Source organism: Fundulus heteroclitus, chromosome 16 (genome assembly GCF_011125445.2).
Source record: "Fundulus heteroclitus isolate FHET01 chromosome 16, MU-UCD_Fhet_4.1, whole genome shotgun sequence".
Lineage (NCBI taxonomy): Eukaryota > Metazoa > Chordata > Actinopteri > Cyprinodontiformes > Fundulidae > Fundulus > Fundulus heteroclitus.
This window is the reverse complement of record NC_046376.1, coordinates 31,395,112-31,414,473: the sequence shown is the minus strand read 5'-3', so window position 1 is coordinate 31,414,473 and position 19,362 is coordinate 31,395,112. Positions and strand designations below refer to the sequence as shown.

At 39.5% G+C, this 19,362-nt stretch overlaps 1 protein-coding gene across 2 annotated transcripts in view; it reads left to right on the top strand.

The window, feature by feature from the left end:
- The first annotated feature begins 234 nt into the window (after nt 1–234).
- Nucleotides 235–19,362, top strand: part of LOC105929976 (paralemmin-2) — a 26,140-nt gene continuing 7,012 nt past the window's right edge. The window contains exons 1-3 of one of the 2 annotated variants that reach the window (XM_012867938.3): nt 235–427; nt 14,545–14,628; nt 16,390–18,138. In XM_012867938.3, the coding sequence (XP_012723392.2) occupies nt 14,580–14,628; nt 16,390–17,216 (876 nt within the window). In that variant the 5' untranslated portion in view covers nt 235–427; nt 14,545–14,579 and the 3' untranslated portion in view covers nt 17,217–18,138. Of the gene's footprint in view, nt 428–14,544; nt 14,629–16,389; nt 18,139–19,362 lie in introns of those variants that run through there. The other variant, XM_036148451.1, reaches the window with a different exon arrangement.

Genomic DNA, 19,362 nt, shown 5'->3' with positions numbered 1-19,362 from the left:
AAAACCAGTAACCGTCACACAGAGTGCTCCTGGAGGTTAACTTCAACTTGTTTACAAGTCACATTAAGAGTGCAGATATCCCTCAGCACGCACACAATCTGCTGAGTCACTGAACTATTCGTTTTTCGTACCCCTACACTGTGGCCAGCTGTATCTGTTAGTCTCTCCTAAAAATATCACCCCAACACCCACCCACCCACCCTCTCTCTCTCTCTCTCTCTCTCTCTCTCTTTCTTACATACAGAGGACGCCTTGTCTTTAGGGAGCATGACAGCAAAAAGGGAGTTGCCAAAGAATAATATTTAACACCACCCATACTGGTGTTTTTACAACCAAGAACAGTTTAGTTTTACACAAAGGAAACTCGTCTGTTTCCGTTGCTTCTTTTGAAAGACGATTTTCTGTTGTGGACTTATTCAAGTGCACGGTAAGTACCTTTAGATATAGACAAGCATGTTACTAACATCTTAAAGTCAATGCTATTCCTCACTCAGATCAAAAGTACTTTCTTTTGTTGGGTACCAAATTTAGAGTTTCAGAGATGGCTCTGGTAAGACAGTTATCAGAGTTTAGGTGGAACAAAATAGTGTTAAGGACTTAAGGACCTCCGTACACCTGACTAGACCTCAGCTGTTTTGGTACTGCTTTTTGCTGAAGTACCAAATAAAAAAAGGAATAACAGAAGAAAACAAAAAAAGAAACTTGTGGGAAAGAAGCCATGAAAGAGGTCTGAATTAAAAACTCAAAGCCTGGCTAACGTCGCTTATTTGTGAATACTGTGAAAACAGATGAAGGTAGAAGAAGTCTGAATTTTTAACATCCTCCCATGTTAAGGTCTGACCACTGGTGTCCCATGACTCTCACATCATGTCATGCATCGTCACTGCCAAACTGAGATGTTTGCAAGCTGAGGTCGTGTTCCGATGAAGGGTGCTGGGTGAGGTTGTTTGGACTTAGTTACGGCTTGGATTCGCTCTTCAAACTCATGGGTTGCATTCCAACAAAACACTCCCATTAAAACCCTGAGTCTGTGGGTTTCCCCCCCCCCCATTTTTAGACACATCTGTGTATGTTCACATTTGTTGTGGTTGATCGCATGCCAGACACCCCTGTTTGAAATTTGGGTGATCACTTTATTTTCTCCATTGTACTTGGAGCGGTTGTAACTGCATATGTTCGAGACGTGACGTGTATCAATCCACGCATCCTTTCACTGACCGGATCTTTTTTTTTTATGGAGGTTGTTGTTTTGACAGGTGATGCTGAGCTGGTGCGTTACAATGTATACATACAACCTGTGTTAATTACTATAAAGATGTTCATGTATGCGTATTATACAGTTGAAGGAATGTCTGTGCTATTAATGCTGATGGTTTGTACGGCTCAAAAAAATAAAAGGAACACTTAAAACAACACAATCTAACTCCAAGTCAATCACATTTCTGTGAAATCAAACTGTCCACTTAAGAAGCTACACTGATTGACAATCAGTTTTACCTGCTGTTTTGCAAATGGAATAGACAACAGGTGGATGCTGTAGGAGGGCGACAACCCTACAGCAGGACCGCTACCTCCACCTTTGTGCAAGGAGGAACAGGAGGAGCACTGCCAGAGCCCTGCAAAATGCCACAAATGTGCCACTGTCTGCTCAAACAATCAGAAACATACTCCATTAGGGTGGTATGAGGGTCCGACGTTCACAGAATGGGGGTTATGCTTGCAGCCCAACACCGTGTAGGACTTTTGCCATTTGCCAGTGAACACCAAGATTGACAAATTCGCCACTGGCGCCGTGTGCTCTTCACAGATGAAAGCAGGTTCACACTGAGCGCATGTGACACACGTGACAGAGTCTGGAGACGCCGTAGAGAACATTCTGCTGCCTGCAACATCCTCCAGCAGGACCGGTTTGGCAGTGGGTCAGTAATGGTGTGGGGTGGCATTTCTTTGGAGGGGAGCACAGCCCTCCATGTGCTTGACAGAGGTAGTCTGGCTGCCATCAGGTACGGAGATGAGATCTCAGACCCATTGTGAGACCATATGATGGTGCGGTTGGCCCTGGGTTTCTCCTAATGCAAGACAATGCTGGACCTCATGTGGTTGGAGTGTGTCAGCAGTTCCTGCAAGACGAAGGCATGGTTACCATGGACTGGCCCGCCCGTTCTCCAGACCTGAATCCAATTGAGCACATCTGGGACATCATGTCTCGCTCCATCCACCAATGCCACGCTGCACCACAGACTGTTCAGGAGTTGGCGGATGCGTTAGTTCAGGTCAGGCAGGAGATCCCTCAGGAGATCATCCACCACCTCATCAGGAGCATGCCCAGGCATTGTAGGGAGGTCATACAGGCAGGTGGAGACCACTCATGCTACTGAGCCTCATTTTGACTTGTTTTAAGGACCTTACATCAAAGGTGGATCCGCCTGTTGTGGGTTTTTCCACTTTAATCTTACGCGTGGCTCCAAATCCAGACATCCATTGGTTAATAAATTTGATTTCCATTAATAATTTTTGTGTAATTTTGTTGTCAGCACATTTAACTATGTAAAAAACAAAGTATTTAATAAGAATATTTCATTCAGTCAGATCTAGGACGTGTTATTTTAGTGTTGCTTTTAATTTTTGACAAGTATATTTCTTCTGTGTCATTTGAGTTGATTACCTGGCTACCGACACAGTTACTGTAAAGAGTTTATTTTGCTTGACATTTCTGTAAGAATGCTCGTACCAATAAAACTTGGGAAAGACAGTGATCAGATGTCCAAGTCTGGGTTACCATTGTTTCATCAGTCAAAGTACACCCTTTGTGGTGGGAGTTTTTGAACTAAAGGTAGTTAGTTTAATAAAACCGTACACTGAGGGTGATGGGAACTGTAATTCTGTTTTATATCACAAAATGAATGTCAAACATAGAATGTCATATCACTGTCTTTCCTGTTATGTAGTGTACATATATTTACGTACACTACATAAAAAAACACTTGACCTTTTTTCTCACTCCCCAACATTAAATCAGACTAAAACCTTTCTTGTTTTAGGTCAATTAGGAATTCAGTCTAGTTTAATCAGATTAATTTGTCTGTTTTTATGGTCGAGTAAAGGCTTCCTCATCTTTCAATCCATATCAGAGAAGGACTGTTTCTTTTCTGGTTAGTGACACCATCTTACTCTGTTCAGTGGGCATTTTCACAAGGTTTTGTTCTTTTTCTGGGTTTGATAGGCACATATTGCGAAAGAACATATTCATCCCTAGGTTGCAGAACAATGCTACAATGGCGGGACATGGCCATGGTATGTAGACTTGAAAATGGGACATTCAGGTATGGTAAAAATGTGGATGACCCAGAATTATGGAAGCCCACAATTCTCTTCCTTAAATCTTAGCTGATTCTGTTCAACATTTCCACGATGTCTTACAAGGAAGCAGGTTAAAATAAATCATCAGGTGTATCTCAAATTAACTCAAAAGCAATGAATTAGACGCTTAAAAAGCTATGACATCATCATTTGGAGTTTTTAAAAATGTCCCAAGGCAAATCACTTTCTTTAAATCAGACTTTAAAGAGTAATATCACATTCTTAAAAAGAAAATCTAATTATAATTTTGCCAATCTTAACTGACCCCAGTCTATCGCAGCTGGTTTCAACAATCCCTATCTAATCTAAAAACATTGTTTGTACTTGTATGTCACAGGTCCAACTGACTTCTAGGATCCTGCAGGATTCCCAAAGAAAAGACAAAGAAGTCAATAAAAGATGCATGAAAAATAGTAACCCAACAATAACGGGAAAAGGTGAATGAATGGGAGCAGGGACGACAAAACAAGGCAGAGCATTTTTTTGATATTGGATGACAAGGCACTCCATTAACTATTTGTGTGTATCCTGCAGGCTACGCATATTTGAGAATAAACAACACTATATTATCTGGAGCGCCAGTGGCTCTGTGCTGTTTATGCACACTGGAACAGCCTTCCACGCAAACACAGTGTAACACATATTCCTTTTTCCTGCCAGCAGCTGCCTCAGCCATGCCAGGAAGGTTCATACTGCAGCTAAATGAGTGTATGAGTAAAATATGTATAACTTTATTATTCTCCCCAGAGGGTATTTTTTCCCTGTATCCAGGTGAAAGACATAAAAAAAACACATACACTGACATGATCACTCCAGAACATTGGAAAAAAAAACAATATGAGGAGTGAAAATTAAAAATACAAAAATACTGCCCTGTGGTGTAAGAAACATGTCTGCTTATCTTCCTGGCAGTTGTAGACTACATACACCTTGCGCTTAAAGCTAAAACCTGTTGTTTGAAGATAACCACTTTAATAAGTGCCTAACCGCCTTTATTACCAAAACTGAGTCATTTTTGCTTAGATTATTGAATTAGGGAACCACCTGTTTATCAGGAATGAATAGCCAAACACTTTAAGTCTAACATCACTTGTGATTCTATAAGTACCAGTCTGAATGAGGTGTGCTATTATAGAGAAATGAATAATGGAGTGATTACGAGCACTGGCATTCTTCAATAAGCAATCACTGCACACACCTCGCAAACAATTGTTTTATTCTAAGCCAGTGTACCTGTCCAGACACACTTATTTGGGCTCGCTCTGGCTTGCAATCGAAGCCCGCAGCTTCTCGGTAAACTGGGACATCTGTGGTTCCAGAGCAGCTCATCGCCCGGGGCAGCGGAGAAAAAGGAGGAAGGCATACTTTCTCCTTTGAAGATCTGGGTTCTAAAGTCAGTTGTAAGATTGCTGGATACACAAACAGTTGATCTAGATTCCTTTGAAGATCTGTTGCAAGTCTTCCTTCTGCACACAATAATAAGATCGCTGGATATGCAAAAAGCTGATCTTTGTTTGGCTCCAAAGCTCTTCAAAGACAGGACGGCCTATCACTTGGCCAACAAATTCAGGACAATTACGTAGCTGGGTTTGACAAGTATAGTGTTGTGCTTCCTTACATGATGGAAAATGAATGAAAAAAGCAGGGGCTGTCTCTGTGTTGTGGTTTTTATCGCCTTTATGACATCAGGGGTATCCACATCATTTAGGGATCCCCTTAGCCAATGGATTTTACTTATACGAAGGTGTGAAATGCTGTGAATGCTGGGATCTGAAGTTGTTCTACCAGTTCTTTTGTTCTCAGACCATGCTGTCAGCCATCAGAATTTACACAGCCCTTTGTTGTTCACATGGTAAAACGCTAACAGTGGGTTTCAAGACATCCTGTCACAGATTGGTGTCTGAGGCAGGTGATACCACGCAAGATTTTTTTTTTTCAGTGATGCTTAGTGCCAGTCTGTGACACCTTTTTCCGTCCCTGACTGACAGCAGTAGTCTGTTTGCTTTAGTTACCGCAAGTGAGATCCAAGATGGCAGCGCCACAAGCTTTTTGTAGTGGAGACAAAATGACAGACGACTGCAGCCAGATGGCAAGCTGTTTGCCTTAATCTCTTGAATAAATGCTTCAGATATGTAGACAGTGCTTTTGTGCAATATGTTCCATTTTGTCAAAACATGTTTTCCGTTTGGAAAAGCTGTCTGTATGATCCGAAAATGTCCTGCTGAAAATATCAATGGTGCTTTTAATGTTTTACAACTAAACAGAAAAAACGAGCTCTGTGGGACAATGGCATTTACCAGGAAATGAACCAGTTTTGTGTTGTAATATGTAGAGACAATGTTTCAGGTTGTCTATGGGAGCAACTGGTTAGTCATTACAAGCTTATTCCCCCTTTCAAGCTACAGTGCCATATAGGAAAAGTCCGGTCAGCAAGGAAGAATCAATGGATCATTATCCATACTGAAAACTAATATGTCTGTGGTGATTTAATGAATTTAGCGTTAATCTGTAAAAAAAAATTAAATATAAATTGTTGCCCTGATCACTGAGTCTTGGAGCAGCCGTTTTTGCCCAAATATGGTACCACCTCTCTCCTGACATCACATCCAGTGACGTCACATTGCGGTAAACCAAGGGTCATTCTCCGCGCTTTACAAGCAAATTCAGTAGGAACTATTCTACATAGCTGCGATCAACAACAATTATTTGATTTTGAGAGGACGTCACCATTGAAATTCGCGAGAGCAATTGTTAAAGTGACAATGCCCACGTGCATGGCAGTTGGATGTTGCAATACATCGGGTAAAAGTGAAAAAAACATTAGTTATTTCACCTTTCCAAATCATGATCCACCACGGGTTCGTCGTTGGATTGCCAACTTGAAGAGGGAGGATTCGCCACTGAACTTCTGGCCAGAGAGAAAACATGTCATATGTAGCCAACATTTCAAAGAAGAATGCTTTCAAGATGACATGAGAGCGAGAATTTTCGGTAGGCTTTTGTATAACGTAGAATTTGCGGGGACATTTGGTTACCCGACCAGAGGGGCGGAGTGATACGACACACTTGGAAAGAATATGTAATGTGCCTTAAAATTTTGTTCTTTTTTCTGGGCAGAGATAACACGTTAAAACTGACAGTCCTAATTTTAATTGATATTGACACTGATATATTTCATTGGCAAGAAGAACAAACTGAGAAGAATAACACAAAAATAAGGAGGTGGCTGTGGTGCCTTAACAACACAGCTGCAGCAGACAGATTCAACTCACATCGTTCCTTTTTGGTCTCCTTGGCTCAAACTGGTATGGCTGCATTTCGTCAAAAGTCAGGGTACTATCAAGAAAGTCTTCTATATATTCCAAATCGCTATCAGATGATGATGATAAATCCACGGAACTCCCATCGCTGTCGCTAATTAATCCATCACTCTCTGCTTCGCATAGTGCACTGGTCGTCGCCATCTTGGACAATAGCGCATATTGACAAATAACAGAGAGCATTGGCTACTTGCTTAATGTGACGTCACAAACTGGGAGGTGACAGTACTGTTCTTCAACCAACATGGATGCCTACAGTAAAGCATATTTAAATGAAAATTACTCTTAATTAAAAAAAAAACGTATCATTTATTGAACAGTATGTAATAATTTTATATTTAAAGTACTTTCAGAAGTTTGAATTCTGATTATGACCGGACTTTTCCTTTAAGAAAATCTCCAAACCTCTTGAATTTTTTCACAAATGTCGAATTACTGTTACAACATTCTATGCACTTTATTGGCATTTTAAGTGATAGATAGACACAAAGTAGTGCATAATTATGATGTCAAAGGAAAAGGATTTGTGGTTTTAAAATTCTTTACAAACAAAAGTTTGAAAAATGTGGTGTGCATATCTGTTAAGCTCTCCTGAGTCATAACTTTGTAGAAGCTCGTTTGTTACAGTTACAGACACAACTCCTCTGGTCTTTATCATGAACATCACACATGTAGAAACTCAAATTTTGCCCTTTCTTCTTTTAAAAATCCTCCCAACTCCAGACAGATTGGATGGACAGTATTTGTTAACAGCAGCTGTCAAGTCTGACAACAGATTCTCAATTTGATTAACGTGTAGGCTTTGACTAGACCATTCTAACACATGCACATGACCTAATCTTGCCCTTTCCAATGCAGTTCTAATTTTATGTTTAGGGTCGTCCTATTGGCCGGTGAACCTCAACCCCAGTCTAATATCTGTTACAGCTTCTAAGAGGTTTTCTGCCGGGATTCGTCTGTGTTTAGCTCCATCTTACTATCATATCTGACAAGCTTCCCTGTTCATGATGTACAAAAAAACATTCCCACATCATGAGCTACTGACACTATGCTTCATTATATGGATAGTGTGTTCAGGGCGAAGTGCATGAAATGGTGTTTTGAGTGTGTCTCTGTGTGGCCTTGCGACAGACTGGTGACCTGTCCAGGGTGTGCCCCACCAGTAAGCCACAAAGTTCCTTTTCACTTTAATCTTACCAGAGTACCTGTTTCCACATGCTTGCTGTGTCCTCTATATCAATGGTCCCCAACCTTTCTGGTGCCACAGAACAGTTTAAAGTCAGAAAAAGTTTTCACAGACTTTAAGGTCTGCTGGATAAATACATCAAAATAATATTATATCAGAACAAAATAAAATTATATCACTGCCAAGTTGTGGTATTTGTAGATAAAATATTAGTATTTATTTTCAAGAATATAAAGTGCATGAAAAATACAACTCACCATGATGCCAAATCAGTTGGAGCCTGTGTCATATGTGTGTATATATATATATATATATATATATATATATATATATATATATGTAACAAGAAACTATGACACCCGAAGTGTGTTTTTTATGTACAGTCTGCTCTGCCATTTAACCTCTTCTTATTGCAACAATTCTCACATGCTTTCAAGGCTGCTGTGTTTGTGAAGCCTCTCCTAAAGTTTCACAGCAGATGTCTTTAGTGGCACCCAGGATCAGTTCTTCGCCAAAAGTGACGAGAGACGTGCATCTGATATGCATCAAGATTACGCTATAGGCGGAGGTAACAGACAGAATCTGGCTATCTTTCAAAATAAAACTATTATTTGTTACAATTTTGGGCATTTGACATATTTGTATTTATTCCTTATATTCCGGGGATCATGCACTCTTCATTTCTATATTTCTTGTGGTTTCTTTAGTTACAGATTCTGTTTACTCCTAGTTATCTCTTGTTCTTATTAGATTCAGTTTCCTCCCTAGTGTCATGTCATTGTTCTCCATCTCCCTCAGCTCAGCCTTCATTACTTCCACCTGTATTATCATTATCATCTGATTAACTCCACCTGGTCCTCATGCCTTCTCTCCCCCTGTCCTCTTAGTATTTAAACGTTTTTTTGGTTTCATGTCACCGGTTTCCACTGTTTCCTGCCTGCGGTTGTTTCCCTGCCTGTGCTCTGCCTTCCCTATGTTTATAGGCTGTAAGTTTCGTTCTCTTCATTAAATACTCACTTTACCTCAGGTCTGCATTTGGGATTTTTAAACAGAAAAAATTGTTCAGACTTAGATAATAAATAAAACCTAAATAGTCCCCAGCCTGGGAGTTGGGGACCACTTCCCTTCGTGGCTTGTGGCTTCTTGTGGCTTTCTTTCAACATTGGCTTTTTTTAGGCCACTATTTCACTTGATTTGTAGAGTGCATAAATAATATGTATCCTATCAATGTGTCCTTGGGATATTGTTCTAAAACCTAGCCCTGCTTTAAACCTCTCCACAGCGTTCTCCCTGGGCTGTTTGCTGTGTCCTTGGTGTTCATGGTGCTGAACAGGATTTTAACTGGGGGCATCAGAGTACAGGGGGCTAATTTCAGTGCACACAACTTTTTCTCAGAGATGTATTTGTAAACAAGAATTAAAACCCATGGCATATCTCACTTTCCTTCAACTTCATAATTATAGCCTGTTTGTGTTGGCTGGTCTCATTAAAACTCAATAAAATGTGAAAAAGTCCAGATGTATGAAAAACAGAATAGGGTTTTCTCCAGCCATGTAAATGTAGATTGGAGGCCCTCCTCCTCAACCTGTTCCTGCATGTTGTTTGTCAGCTGTGTATGGTCAGCAAACGAGTGGAAGCTTTCTGCCATCTTTAAAATATGCAGAAAGTAAAGTATTATAAAAATCTTTGCAGAAGAAGCTTATGTGACATTCTGAAACTAATGAAATGCTTTTTCCACATTCTATTGACTGTTGAAACATTAGGACACACAAGCATCTGACCCTTCTTCCTAATCCACTGCTGTGAATCATTGGTTAGGAGCTATTCTGTGTGTGTGTGTGTGTGTGTGTGTGTGTGTGTGTGTGTGTGTGTGTGTGTGTGTGTGTGTGTGTGTGTGTGTGGAAACAAACCAAAAGTCAAAAGACGCCTTAGGATGACACTAAAAAGGCAGCTGCTGCCAGAAAGAAGGTCTCTTAGGGAGGAAACACAGACTCTATCAACTGTTCAGCTGCAGTCAGAACACACAGCAGTGACTGAGTAAGATAAAATAAACAAATGCATAGGCACCATGAAGCATTCTCTCTCAGACTGAGGCTCAGCGGCCAATCTATATAGATAGGACAATTCAGTTAATTTTCTTCTAGTTCATCAATGATCTACCACATCCACATGAAATAACAGCAAGGTTTTTTTCTAAAATGTCCATTAAGTCAGTTTAGTAATAACAAACTACTTGTTCTTAGGAATATAAAATTGACTTTTTGTCATTTTGTTACTCATCCATGTTAATCAAAAACTAGTAGTCACTTATCAGACATGGAGCACCCTACAAAAGTATTCCTATCTCTTCAAAGTTCTACAACAGACTTTAGTTTGGGGGTTTTATGTGATACACCATGTAGGCCATAATTGTAAACTGGAAGAAGAATTATATATTTTTTAACAGGCAATTGAAAAGTGTTGCATGCCCATGAAAATGACCTGTTGTAACTCTGGAGAAGATGCAGCAATCCATGACTCAGGTGGTGAAATCTGTCAGCAAAGGAAATACTCCACAGAATGTCCTGCAGAAAGCCATTTTTGGAGGAAAGCCATATAAAGTCTTATTTCATTTTAACCTCAGATCATGTAGGAGACCCAGGAAACATGCTGAAGAAGGTGCTCTGACCAGATAAAACCCAACTTGAATGTTCTACCCTACATACAAAACGCATTGAAGAACACTAACACTACACACACCATCGCCATCATCCTGAACACACCAACCCCACTGAGAGACTTTCTTTGGAGACACTTTTCTGTTGTAGAGACTAGGAAGTTGGTCACACAATGAAGAAGCACCCTAAACAAACCACCAGAGATACCATGGAATGGCTTAGACCAAAATATATTGTGTTAGAATGGCCTAGTCAAAGTTCAGACAAAGAATTTTAAGAATCACCAGCAAGGTTTGAGTGTTGATGGATGCTGATGGTTCCCAGCTAATCTAACAGAGCCTGAGGCATTTATCGCAGCAGAATATAAGTAAACATTAAATTCATTAGATGTGAAAAGATGGCAGAGAAACACCCCAACAACTTGCAGCTGAAATTGTGCTGCAAAGGTGGTTCTAAAATGTACACAAGGGACAGAATACAGATGCATGCCACACCTATCTGGTGTTTATTTGTAAAAAAAAAAACAACAACAAAAATAAAATAAAAAATAAAATAAGTTAAAAGTGTTTACAAATGTCTTTCCTCCTACTGTACAATTATGTCCTGCTTTGTGTTGGACAATCACATAAAATCTCGACAACACACATTTAAGCACAGGAGCTTCAGGTCATCTTCGACACTGCCAATTGAAATTATTTGCAAAAGTGTATCCATCAAAATAATGAGCTCTGAGATGTGTGTGTGTGTGTGTGTGTGTGTGTGTGTGTGTGTGTGTGTGTGTGTGTGTGTGTGTGTGTGTGTGTGTGTGTGTGTGTTTCACTTTATGTAAGTCAAATTCCTTGTTTGTGCGCACAATCTTGGCCAATAAAGCTGATTCTGATTCTAGCTGTAACCTGACAAAATGTGAAATATTCCAGTTGGTACATAAGTACATTTATGTTCTTGTAGTCAAACTGTAAGAGTATGGTTGACATGGATCCCAATCCTCTATGGCATATATGGGATTCCTCCTCTGGGCTAAAGAATTTGTTGGGTAAAAACAACCACAGCGCCTGTTGACACGATGAAGCTAATCTTGTCTCGCAATTTGTTTAGCAATGACTGAAATGTTCATGGCAGACCTCAACCCTAATGTGGGCCCTGGATAAGGGGAATGAGGGGGGGGGGGGTGCTAAAGGGTCAGTATTTATTTTAAGTGTGTGCACATAATTAGCCCCTAAAAATGTCTTTCCTTGCCTAGAGGAGAACACTGGCAGGGAAAGCGAGGAGTTGGAAGTATTGGTCATCAGTATGTTGGTGAAGATTCTCAATCATCCAGGCCATGATCAATCCGTTTTTAACCTCTTACTGGTCATAAGCTTAAAATCAGCTTATTTCTCCCCTCTGTCAGTCTCATTCCAATTCCTGCCTAGAATCTATTGTTTCTTTCCAGAGGATGATTAACCATAGCTAAGGCCTTGGCTGAAGGAAAATAATTTAAACCAAAGTGACAGAGCGGAGCCATGAAGAAAACAGCTCGGCTATGAGACAACTGCTCTCCTGTCAGTAATTGTCTCTCTACGGTACAGGATCGCTGTCACAAGGACTTACTGAAGCCTTTTTATCACATGTCAACTGTGTGAACAAAGTTCAAGAGAGGTTCAAATGGAAACACAAGGCCCTGAAACTAAAAGTTCAGAAGTTAATATATCACTATGGGAAAAAATAATAGAATGAAAGCAGCACAAAAATGTTTGTCAATTTTATTATGTGTACGTAGTTTTTAATGATGCCATTTAGTAGCCCAAATAAAACCGTTTATTAAGGGCATCTAGTGGCCACGTTGTATTTCAGTAGATAGGAAATATCCCAAGTTTAGTATTTAAGAAAAGTCATAGAGCAACTTTAAGCTTCATTTCAAAATACACAAAACAGAAGTTTACTTACACTAATGAGCATGAATATTATATTCATTTGGGGCTTTTTAGATGCTAATTTCAGGGTGTGATAATTATTGAATAAATATCTAAAAACTAGATACCCAGATTTATAACATATGACCACTCTCCACTAATATTTATTGGCAGTATCTTAAAGGTTGCAGAGAAACATGGTGTTAATTGTAGCTACGATGAGCAAGATCCTGACTGAATCATTTCACCACTCCTTTCATCATAATTAATAAACTTAATTCAAATCAGTTGCCTTCCTGACACAAACTCCCCTTTTAAACATGGTCCATGAATTATTTAAATATGGTTGTGGGTTCAGGCCATACCCAAAGCTTAATGTTAATAATTTGTTGATTTGGCATCACTGTCCTGTTGTAACTGAGTCCAAGTTTCAGCCATCGGACCAAAACTGTAAGGAAATTAATTAGTTGTTATGAATAGAGTTGGAGAGCCCGATATCAGCCAGACGCAGAGTTTAGTTCTAAAAAGTTTATTACAATAATGAATTGTGGAGGAAAAGATGCAGGCAGACTGTTATGGCAATGAGACCAGAGGATGCAGGTGGGTTGACTGGCAGAACCAGACTTTAACAGGTGAAGCAGGCAGAGGTAGACCAGAACCAGAGATGAAAACAGGAGATGACCAGAACAGACGACGCAGACTGAGAAACCACCAGAATGGGCGGAGCAAGCAGCTGGAACTCAAGGGGAACTAGGCAGACTGAGCAGCACGCAGGCAATGGAAGCGCTCATCAGTGAGAGCTGAACAGGGAAATAGAGTCCAGTTGGCAGAGCACACCAGAACTGGTAGAAACACAGTGCACAGGAAGAAAGACGATACATTCAGGCAGTGAGCAGATGACAGAGGCAGGTCTAAGTAGCCGAGGCAGGTCTAAGTAGCCATGTGAATGAGTTAGCAGAGTTGACTCTAATTAGTGCAGCAGGTGGACCTGATCAAGGGCAGAGTGGTGGCTGAGAAGTGGACTGAGCCGATTGGCTGGTGGCTGAGAGGTGATAGGCTGATACTAGAGTCCAAAACAAACAAAAAATAACTAAATCATGACATAAGGATGCCTAGCAGCAACCAAGCAACAAAATAAATCATAAACTGGAAGATGCTGAAACTCTGGTGTTCCTGTCCTGAGTGAAGGTGTTAGGGGGAAACCACTGTCGAGCCCTGTGGTGGTAGCCTCCTGCTCAGGACTATTTTTGCTGTCTGTTGTACTGGTGCATTGAACAAATTGATGCAAATAATGGAAAAGTACCTTCAAATATCTCAACATTGGCTAAAATCATTGGTTAGATTTTTTAAAACTTGGACATAATAGGATGTTCCAGCATGATAATGAACCAAAACACACATCAAAACTAGTTTTAGAGTTTTTCTGAAAAGCCGTGACCTTAACACCATTGAAAATTGATAACTATGCTGAAAATTCGGGTCCCTGGCACAAAACTAATACATTTAAATATCAGTACTAATAGGAGGAATGGTCAAATATCTCACCAGAATTGCGTCAGAACCTTGTTGATCACTATAAAAAAGTTATTTGTTTCACTACAACTTGCTAAGGGACATTCATCCTATTGTTGTATATGTTTGTATGCTATTATGTATTGTTTTGGCTCAATTCAAATTTGGGCATGCAATTTTAATTTGTAAAATCCATTTACACTATTTATTGCATAATCAAAGAATAATAGTTTGAATGTATCATTAAAATCTACAAAAGTATAATGGGATCCACGTCTTGCTGGTTCCCATCTCCATCAGCAATTGGGTGAAAGACAGGATACACCCTGAACAGAGCACCTTCACAGATTTAGCCTTCCACTGGAATTAGATTTAATTCAACTGATGGAGCAGTAATTCAGTTTATTTATTTTTTATCTTGGGTTCTTTTTTTATTTTACATCTGCTATAAAATAATAATCTTATGTTTTGGCTGAAGGTGTGGGACAGCAAATCTCCCTAATTTTAGCACATGTTCTGTTTAAAATCATAGCTCAGACTGTGTATGACTTATGCCAGTAAAGGTTTTTATGGTTTGAAACATTCCTAGTGATTTCTACACATTTTTTCTGTTCCAGTTAGTAAAGGAGCGGTGAATCTTCTGTCCAATAAAATGACACAGAGGCTCTCTCATGATGACGGTGGACAAGAGGGCCGATCAGGTGAGGAAAAAATGATCTTTTTTTTTTTCCAATGATTGTCAAAGTTTAATCATAAATAATTATATATGTTTTAGCTTTCTTGCTCTTCTGTTCTGCAGCAAAAGATGCCATCTTTGTTTAATGTTGTTGTGTCAAAGTTCAGATCCCAAGGGTACAACTTAAGTATGAGACTGTAGCGAGCAGTCTGAGGATGTTATTTTTAGCCTTTTGTTGTTTTGCTATGTTAATGTTGTATGGCCCCTGAAGGCCTGTGTGGAAGAAAAAAGGCAAGCTGGATTTTCCACATAGGACTTTCCCTAATTTTAATGTGCTGCCTCACCGTTGTTGCATAAAGCTTAGTGCGCAACATTAAATTAACCTTTGACTCAATCACCATCCAGCTTCATGTGATGGTACAGATCACTCAGGTGAAGTGGTGGAAATTAATCAAACTTGTCTCTATACTGCAACAATTGCAAGATCAACTTTATAAATATGAACACAATTACGTTCTCATGTCTGTGGGGTGTGGCACTCCCTCAAGCAAGACAGAAGACATAACTCAGTACGGAGCCAGTCATACGGTCCCTGTCTTCTCTCCAGTGCAAAGTTGTTCCACAGATTTTGTAAGTGGTCCTCAAGATCGAGCAGTTGATGTTTTATCAGGAAAACTTCAGGTGACTTTGTTTACAGCGGGTGCTGGTAGTCCTTGGACACAGTCAAGTCTGGACAAATATTTTGATGAACGACTGGACTGAAGGGCTATTTAAGGTGGAGCAATAAATCCAAACACAAAGAAATTGCTGCCACCTCTGTTCAGGTGTTAATGGACCCTGTGTTCAGGATGGTGAAACAGCAACTTGGCAGGGGCCAGTTTTTAAGACACAGTGTATGATGGCAAGAAATGTCCAGTACCTCTGTCTGAATAATATGCACAGAGATCTTTTGATTCTACAATGTTTAGTGTGCAATGCATTGACCGTCTTGCATAACTTGGACGTTTAGAACTTCCACTCTGTGTGTGTGTATGTGTGTGTGTGTCATATCGGGCAGATGTGAACTCTGTCCACCCCACATCCAAGGCAATTGGACAGTATAATTACCTGCTCATATGCAAACCTGCAATGAAACCCGGTCAAATGCTTGGTAATAGGATTGTAGTCAGGACTTTCCCAAGATGGACTCGTTACCAAGACTGAGTGTAGCATGGCCAGACCGGACCAATGCAAGACCATTGCTGTAATTGCAATCATGTAGCTGTTGCTGCAAATGTTTGAAGAAAATCTGGATTTTCAAAGTGGACTTGAACGCTACCATAGGTTTCACACAGAAGTGCATCAAAAAAGGATGAAGCAGCTGTGATCTTGACTGATCTCGAGAAAAAAAAAATCAAGAGACAAGACAGGGTACAAAAATATAGTCAAGACTAAGACAAAGTTTTAAAATGTGGTTTCAAGACTTGAGTACTCACAAAACTCGATGATAGTTTTTAGCTGATAATCCTGTTCCCACACTTCTTCCATGGAGCATCCGTGTCTTCTGACATTCACCCATTTTCCTGATTGTCAGAAAGTGCACTTGCCTGCAGTTGCACTACCGCTCTACTTTTAATTCCACCGGTTTTGCCCTCTGGAGGATCGATCTGGATGTGCCAGCTTAATGCAAAACGAATCATGTTGCCAACATAACCATTGTGTATCTGCATGTGTACTGAGTTATTCCATCCAGTAGTGTAACCTTTGTTGTCAGCATGTGGAGCTTAATTTTATTTTCTCTTTGCAGTCCTTGGGATGTTAGCTGTGCAAGTGGAGAGAGATCCCAAGACGGGTGCCACCGTTGTCAAATCAGTGGCCCCCATCTCCTCAACTACTGCCGCTCCAACATCTACGACCATCTTTGATGATGGAAGGAAAAGCATCCATACTGTTGGCAGTTTGGTAGGTGAACCTTCGACTGAAGAGCTTGGTGAGATACTGAGTGTCATTAATGATGTTGGAATGACAGTGCTGCTGGATGAAGTAGCAGTAACACCAAACAAGACAGAGATGACCACTGGGAATGTAGAAAGCAGCAAGAATGAAGACGATAATGTCCTGAGTTTTATTACCCTCAATGGTACATCAATGGAGGACAACTCACAGTTAGACAGCTCTGAACATAAACTGGATGCTGAGAAGATAAAGCAGCATGCAAGTATTGAAATCCCAGATCTCAAAACCGAAATGGTTACCAACGACGCCGCAGAGATGCTGAATAGCACGGAGGGCTTAAGCTTGGAGGAAGATCCGGTTACGCTTGTGTTCCTGGGTTACACTGATGCAACACCTGACGATGCTCGCGATCAAGAGGACTACGAAGGCATGCTCACAGCCGAGCGGGTCATTATTACTGAGGATGGAGAAGAACGTGTAGTCGAGCCAGGAGCTTCTGCTTCACTTCAGTCTCTCTCAGCAAATGAAAGAGAGCAAGAGATCAAGAAAAGAGCTCCAGACACAACCCTTCAAGACGTTCCACTGGATGAGAATGAAGCAGAACCTGAAACCCAGACAGAAGACAATGTTGGGAAAGAGGCCAAACAAAAGAAATGTCAGTGTTGCTCTGTCATGTAAAATAGAACCAATGAAAGATGTCGCTTCACAGCCTTAATCACGTACAGTGTTTTACTGTATTTGTATACAATTATGTCATTTTAGAAACTGATCCATATTTGACTTAATCTCACTATCTTATGTGGAACAATAGGGACATTTTATGTGGACACAGATCCCTCTTTATACTATATTGGTTTCATAATAACAATATACATGTGGCTCAGTGATTTAACAAAGATGGTGAACTCTTCTCATATGAAAACTTTCTATATGAATTTAAGACTCCTCTCCTTCCAGAAGAATATGATAAAGGTCCGGGTGTCATAGCATCTGGAATTTTCACGTGCTTGTGGTCACAACCAAAGCCAAACCTTCAACAATTGTCTTAGTTAGTAGCTATATATACTACTGCAGTCAAATTATGTTTCTGTATCAATTACAGTAATAATAATACGTCAGTCAGAGCTTCGTTTCAAAAATACATTACAACGGTTCCTTCTGTTGTTTATTTTGGGATAGTTCTTAGACATAAACTGGAAGGAGGTCAGGCTCCTACCTAATACGTAATAATTAAAAAGTTAATAATCTCATGTAAATCAATTCATTACAATTATCTTGCTAATGTCTACATCCAGAAACATTGTTAAAAGAGAATTTATGTTCACTGCAGCTTTTGTTGTGATCATATTTTTTATTTTTATTTTTACATTGCACCTATATTTAATCCTTTGGAATCATAAATATAACTTGTTTTCAAAACAAATTGCTAAAGATTTCTGTTATTTTGAAAGAATGCAGCATTTGGCCTTACGGAAAACTGTAAAGACCTACAAAATAAGCACGGCAATGTGTAATGGGTCTGATTATTATTATAGTCAAGTTTTATATATGTAAGTATAAATCCAGAGGTACTGAACCATGCATTGCTGCAATTTAAACAGTACATACAATCAATTCAATCTGCAGAAAACAAGAAAGCAATTAAAACTGTAGAAGCCTTAATCAGGCTCAAATTCTTCATGTAGAATGCTATCGCCCCCTAGCGTTTAAACAGAAAAGCTTGTTTTGAAGAGTTCTTTCCTTGCACAGTTAAAGACTAAATAAGTAAATATACAGCCTAACCCTGTATTTTGTATTGCAAAATAAGACTCCTGAGTATGAACAAAAATTGTAAATTTGTGGTTATTACTTTCTTTTTTTAAGCAAAGTTTTGGTTGTGTGAGGATTTCTGTTCAAAATAAAGTTATTTTAATGAAGCCTTAATGCCACTCTTAACCAACTTGAGATGGATCTCTGCTTCCACCTACTAGGGGACAAAGCAGAGAACATCTTACTCAAGCAAAAACGTGTTCTGTTTTTAGCTAGAAGAATGTTTGGATGTTGCTTCCTATTCTACATCTCATCCTTTTGCTTGATTTATTGTGTAATTAGAATTTTTAGGTTTTATCTTCTTGTTGGGTACAAAAACTGTGACATTTCTGCAATCTTTTGATACTTTAGGACTGCAGTTACCTCAGAGGACACATACAATGTTATGTACTCATGTTATATACTCCGGTGTTAACAAAAAGAAGTTAGAAATAATGGAAAATTTTCATGCATGCTCAGCTCTGGAATTTGCTACAAAATCCTTTTCATGTATCACATGTCTACTGTTGCTACATGATCATCCAGCAGAAAGGAATGCTCCAAATCAACTACAAGAGGAAATTTAATTTGTTTGCATGATTGGACTGAATAAATCTTTTTTTTTTAATTGAAACCATTTAACTGTTTTATATAGTATGTACTCACTTTTAATATATGTGCCCTTTTTCAATAAAAAATAATAAACAATCATCATGTAAAGTTGAAGAATATTTATGTTAGTGCTGGTGACTAGGAGAGGTTTAAGCATGTTTAAACCCACCTATACAGAGTAAAACTTGTTTAACCTTGTGCTAATCTTTTTTGTTAAATAAAACTAGCCAGCGGCTGATGTGAGGTTGGTTTTCCAAATAAAGACATAAACAGATGATGCTTCCTTATATTTACCTTGTCCATTCCTGACTACCAGAATTAAACACTGCTCAGAAACACTATCAGCGCCCCACATGTGAAGAAATGTATCCACCTTATTTGCATTGGCTCTATTGCAGAGACAAATACAGATTAAAAACATGTG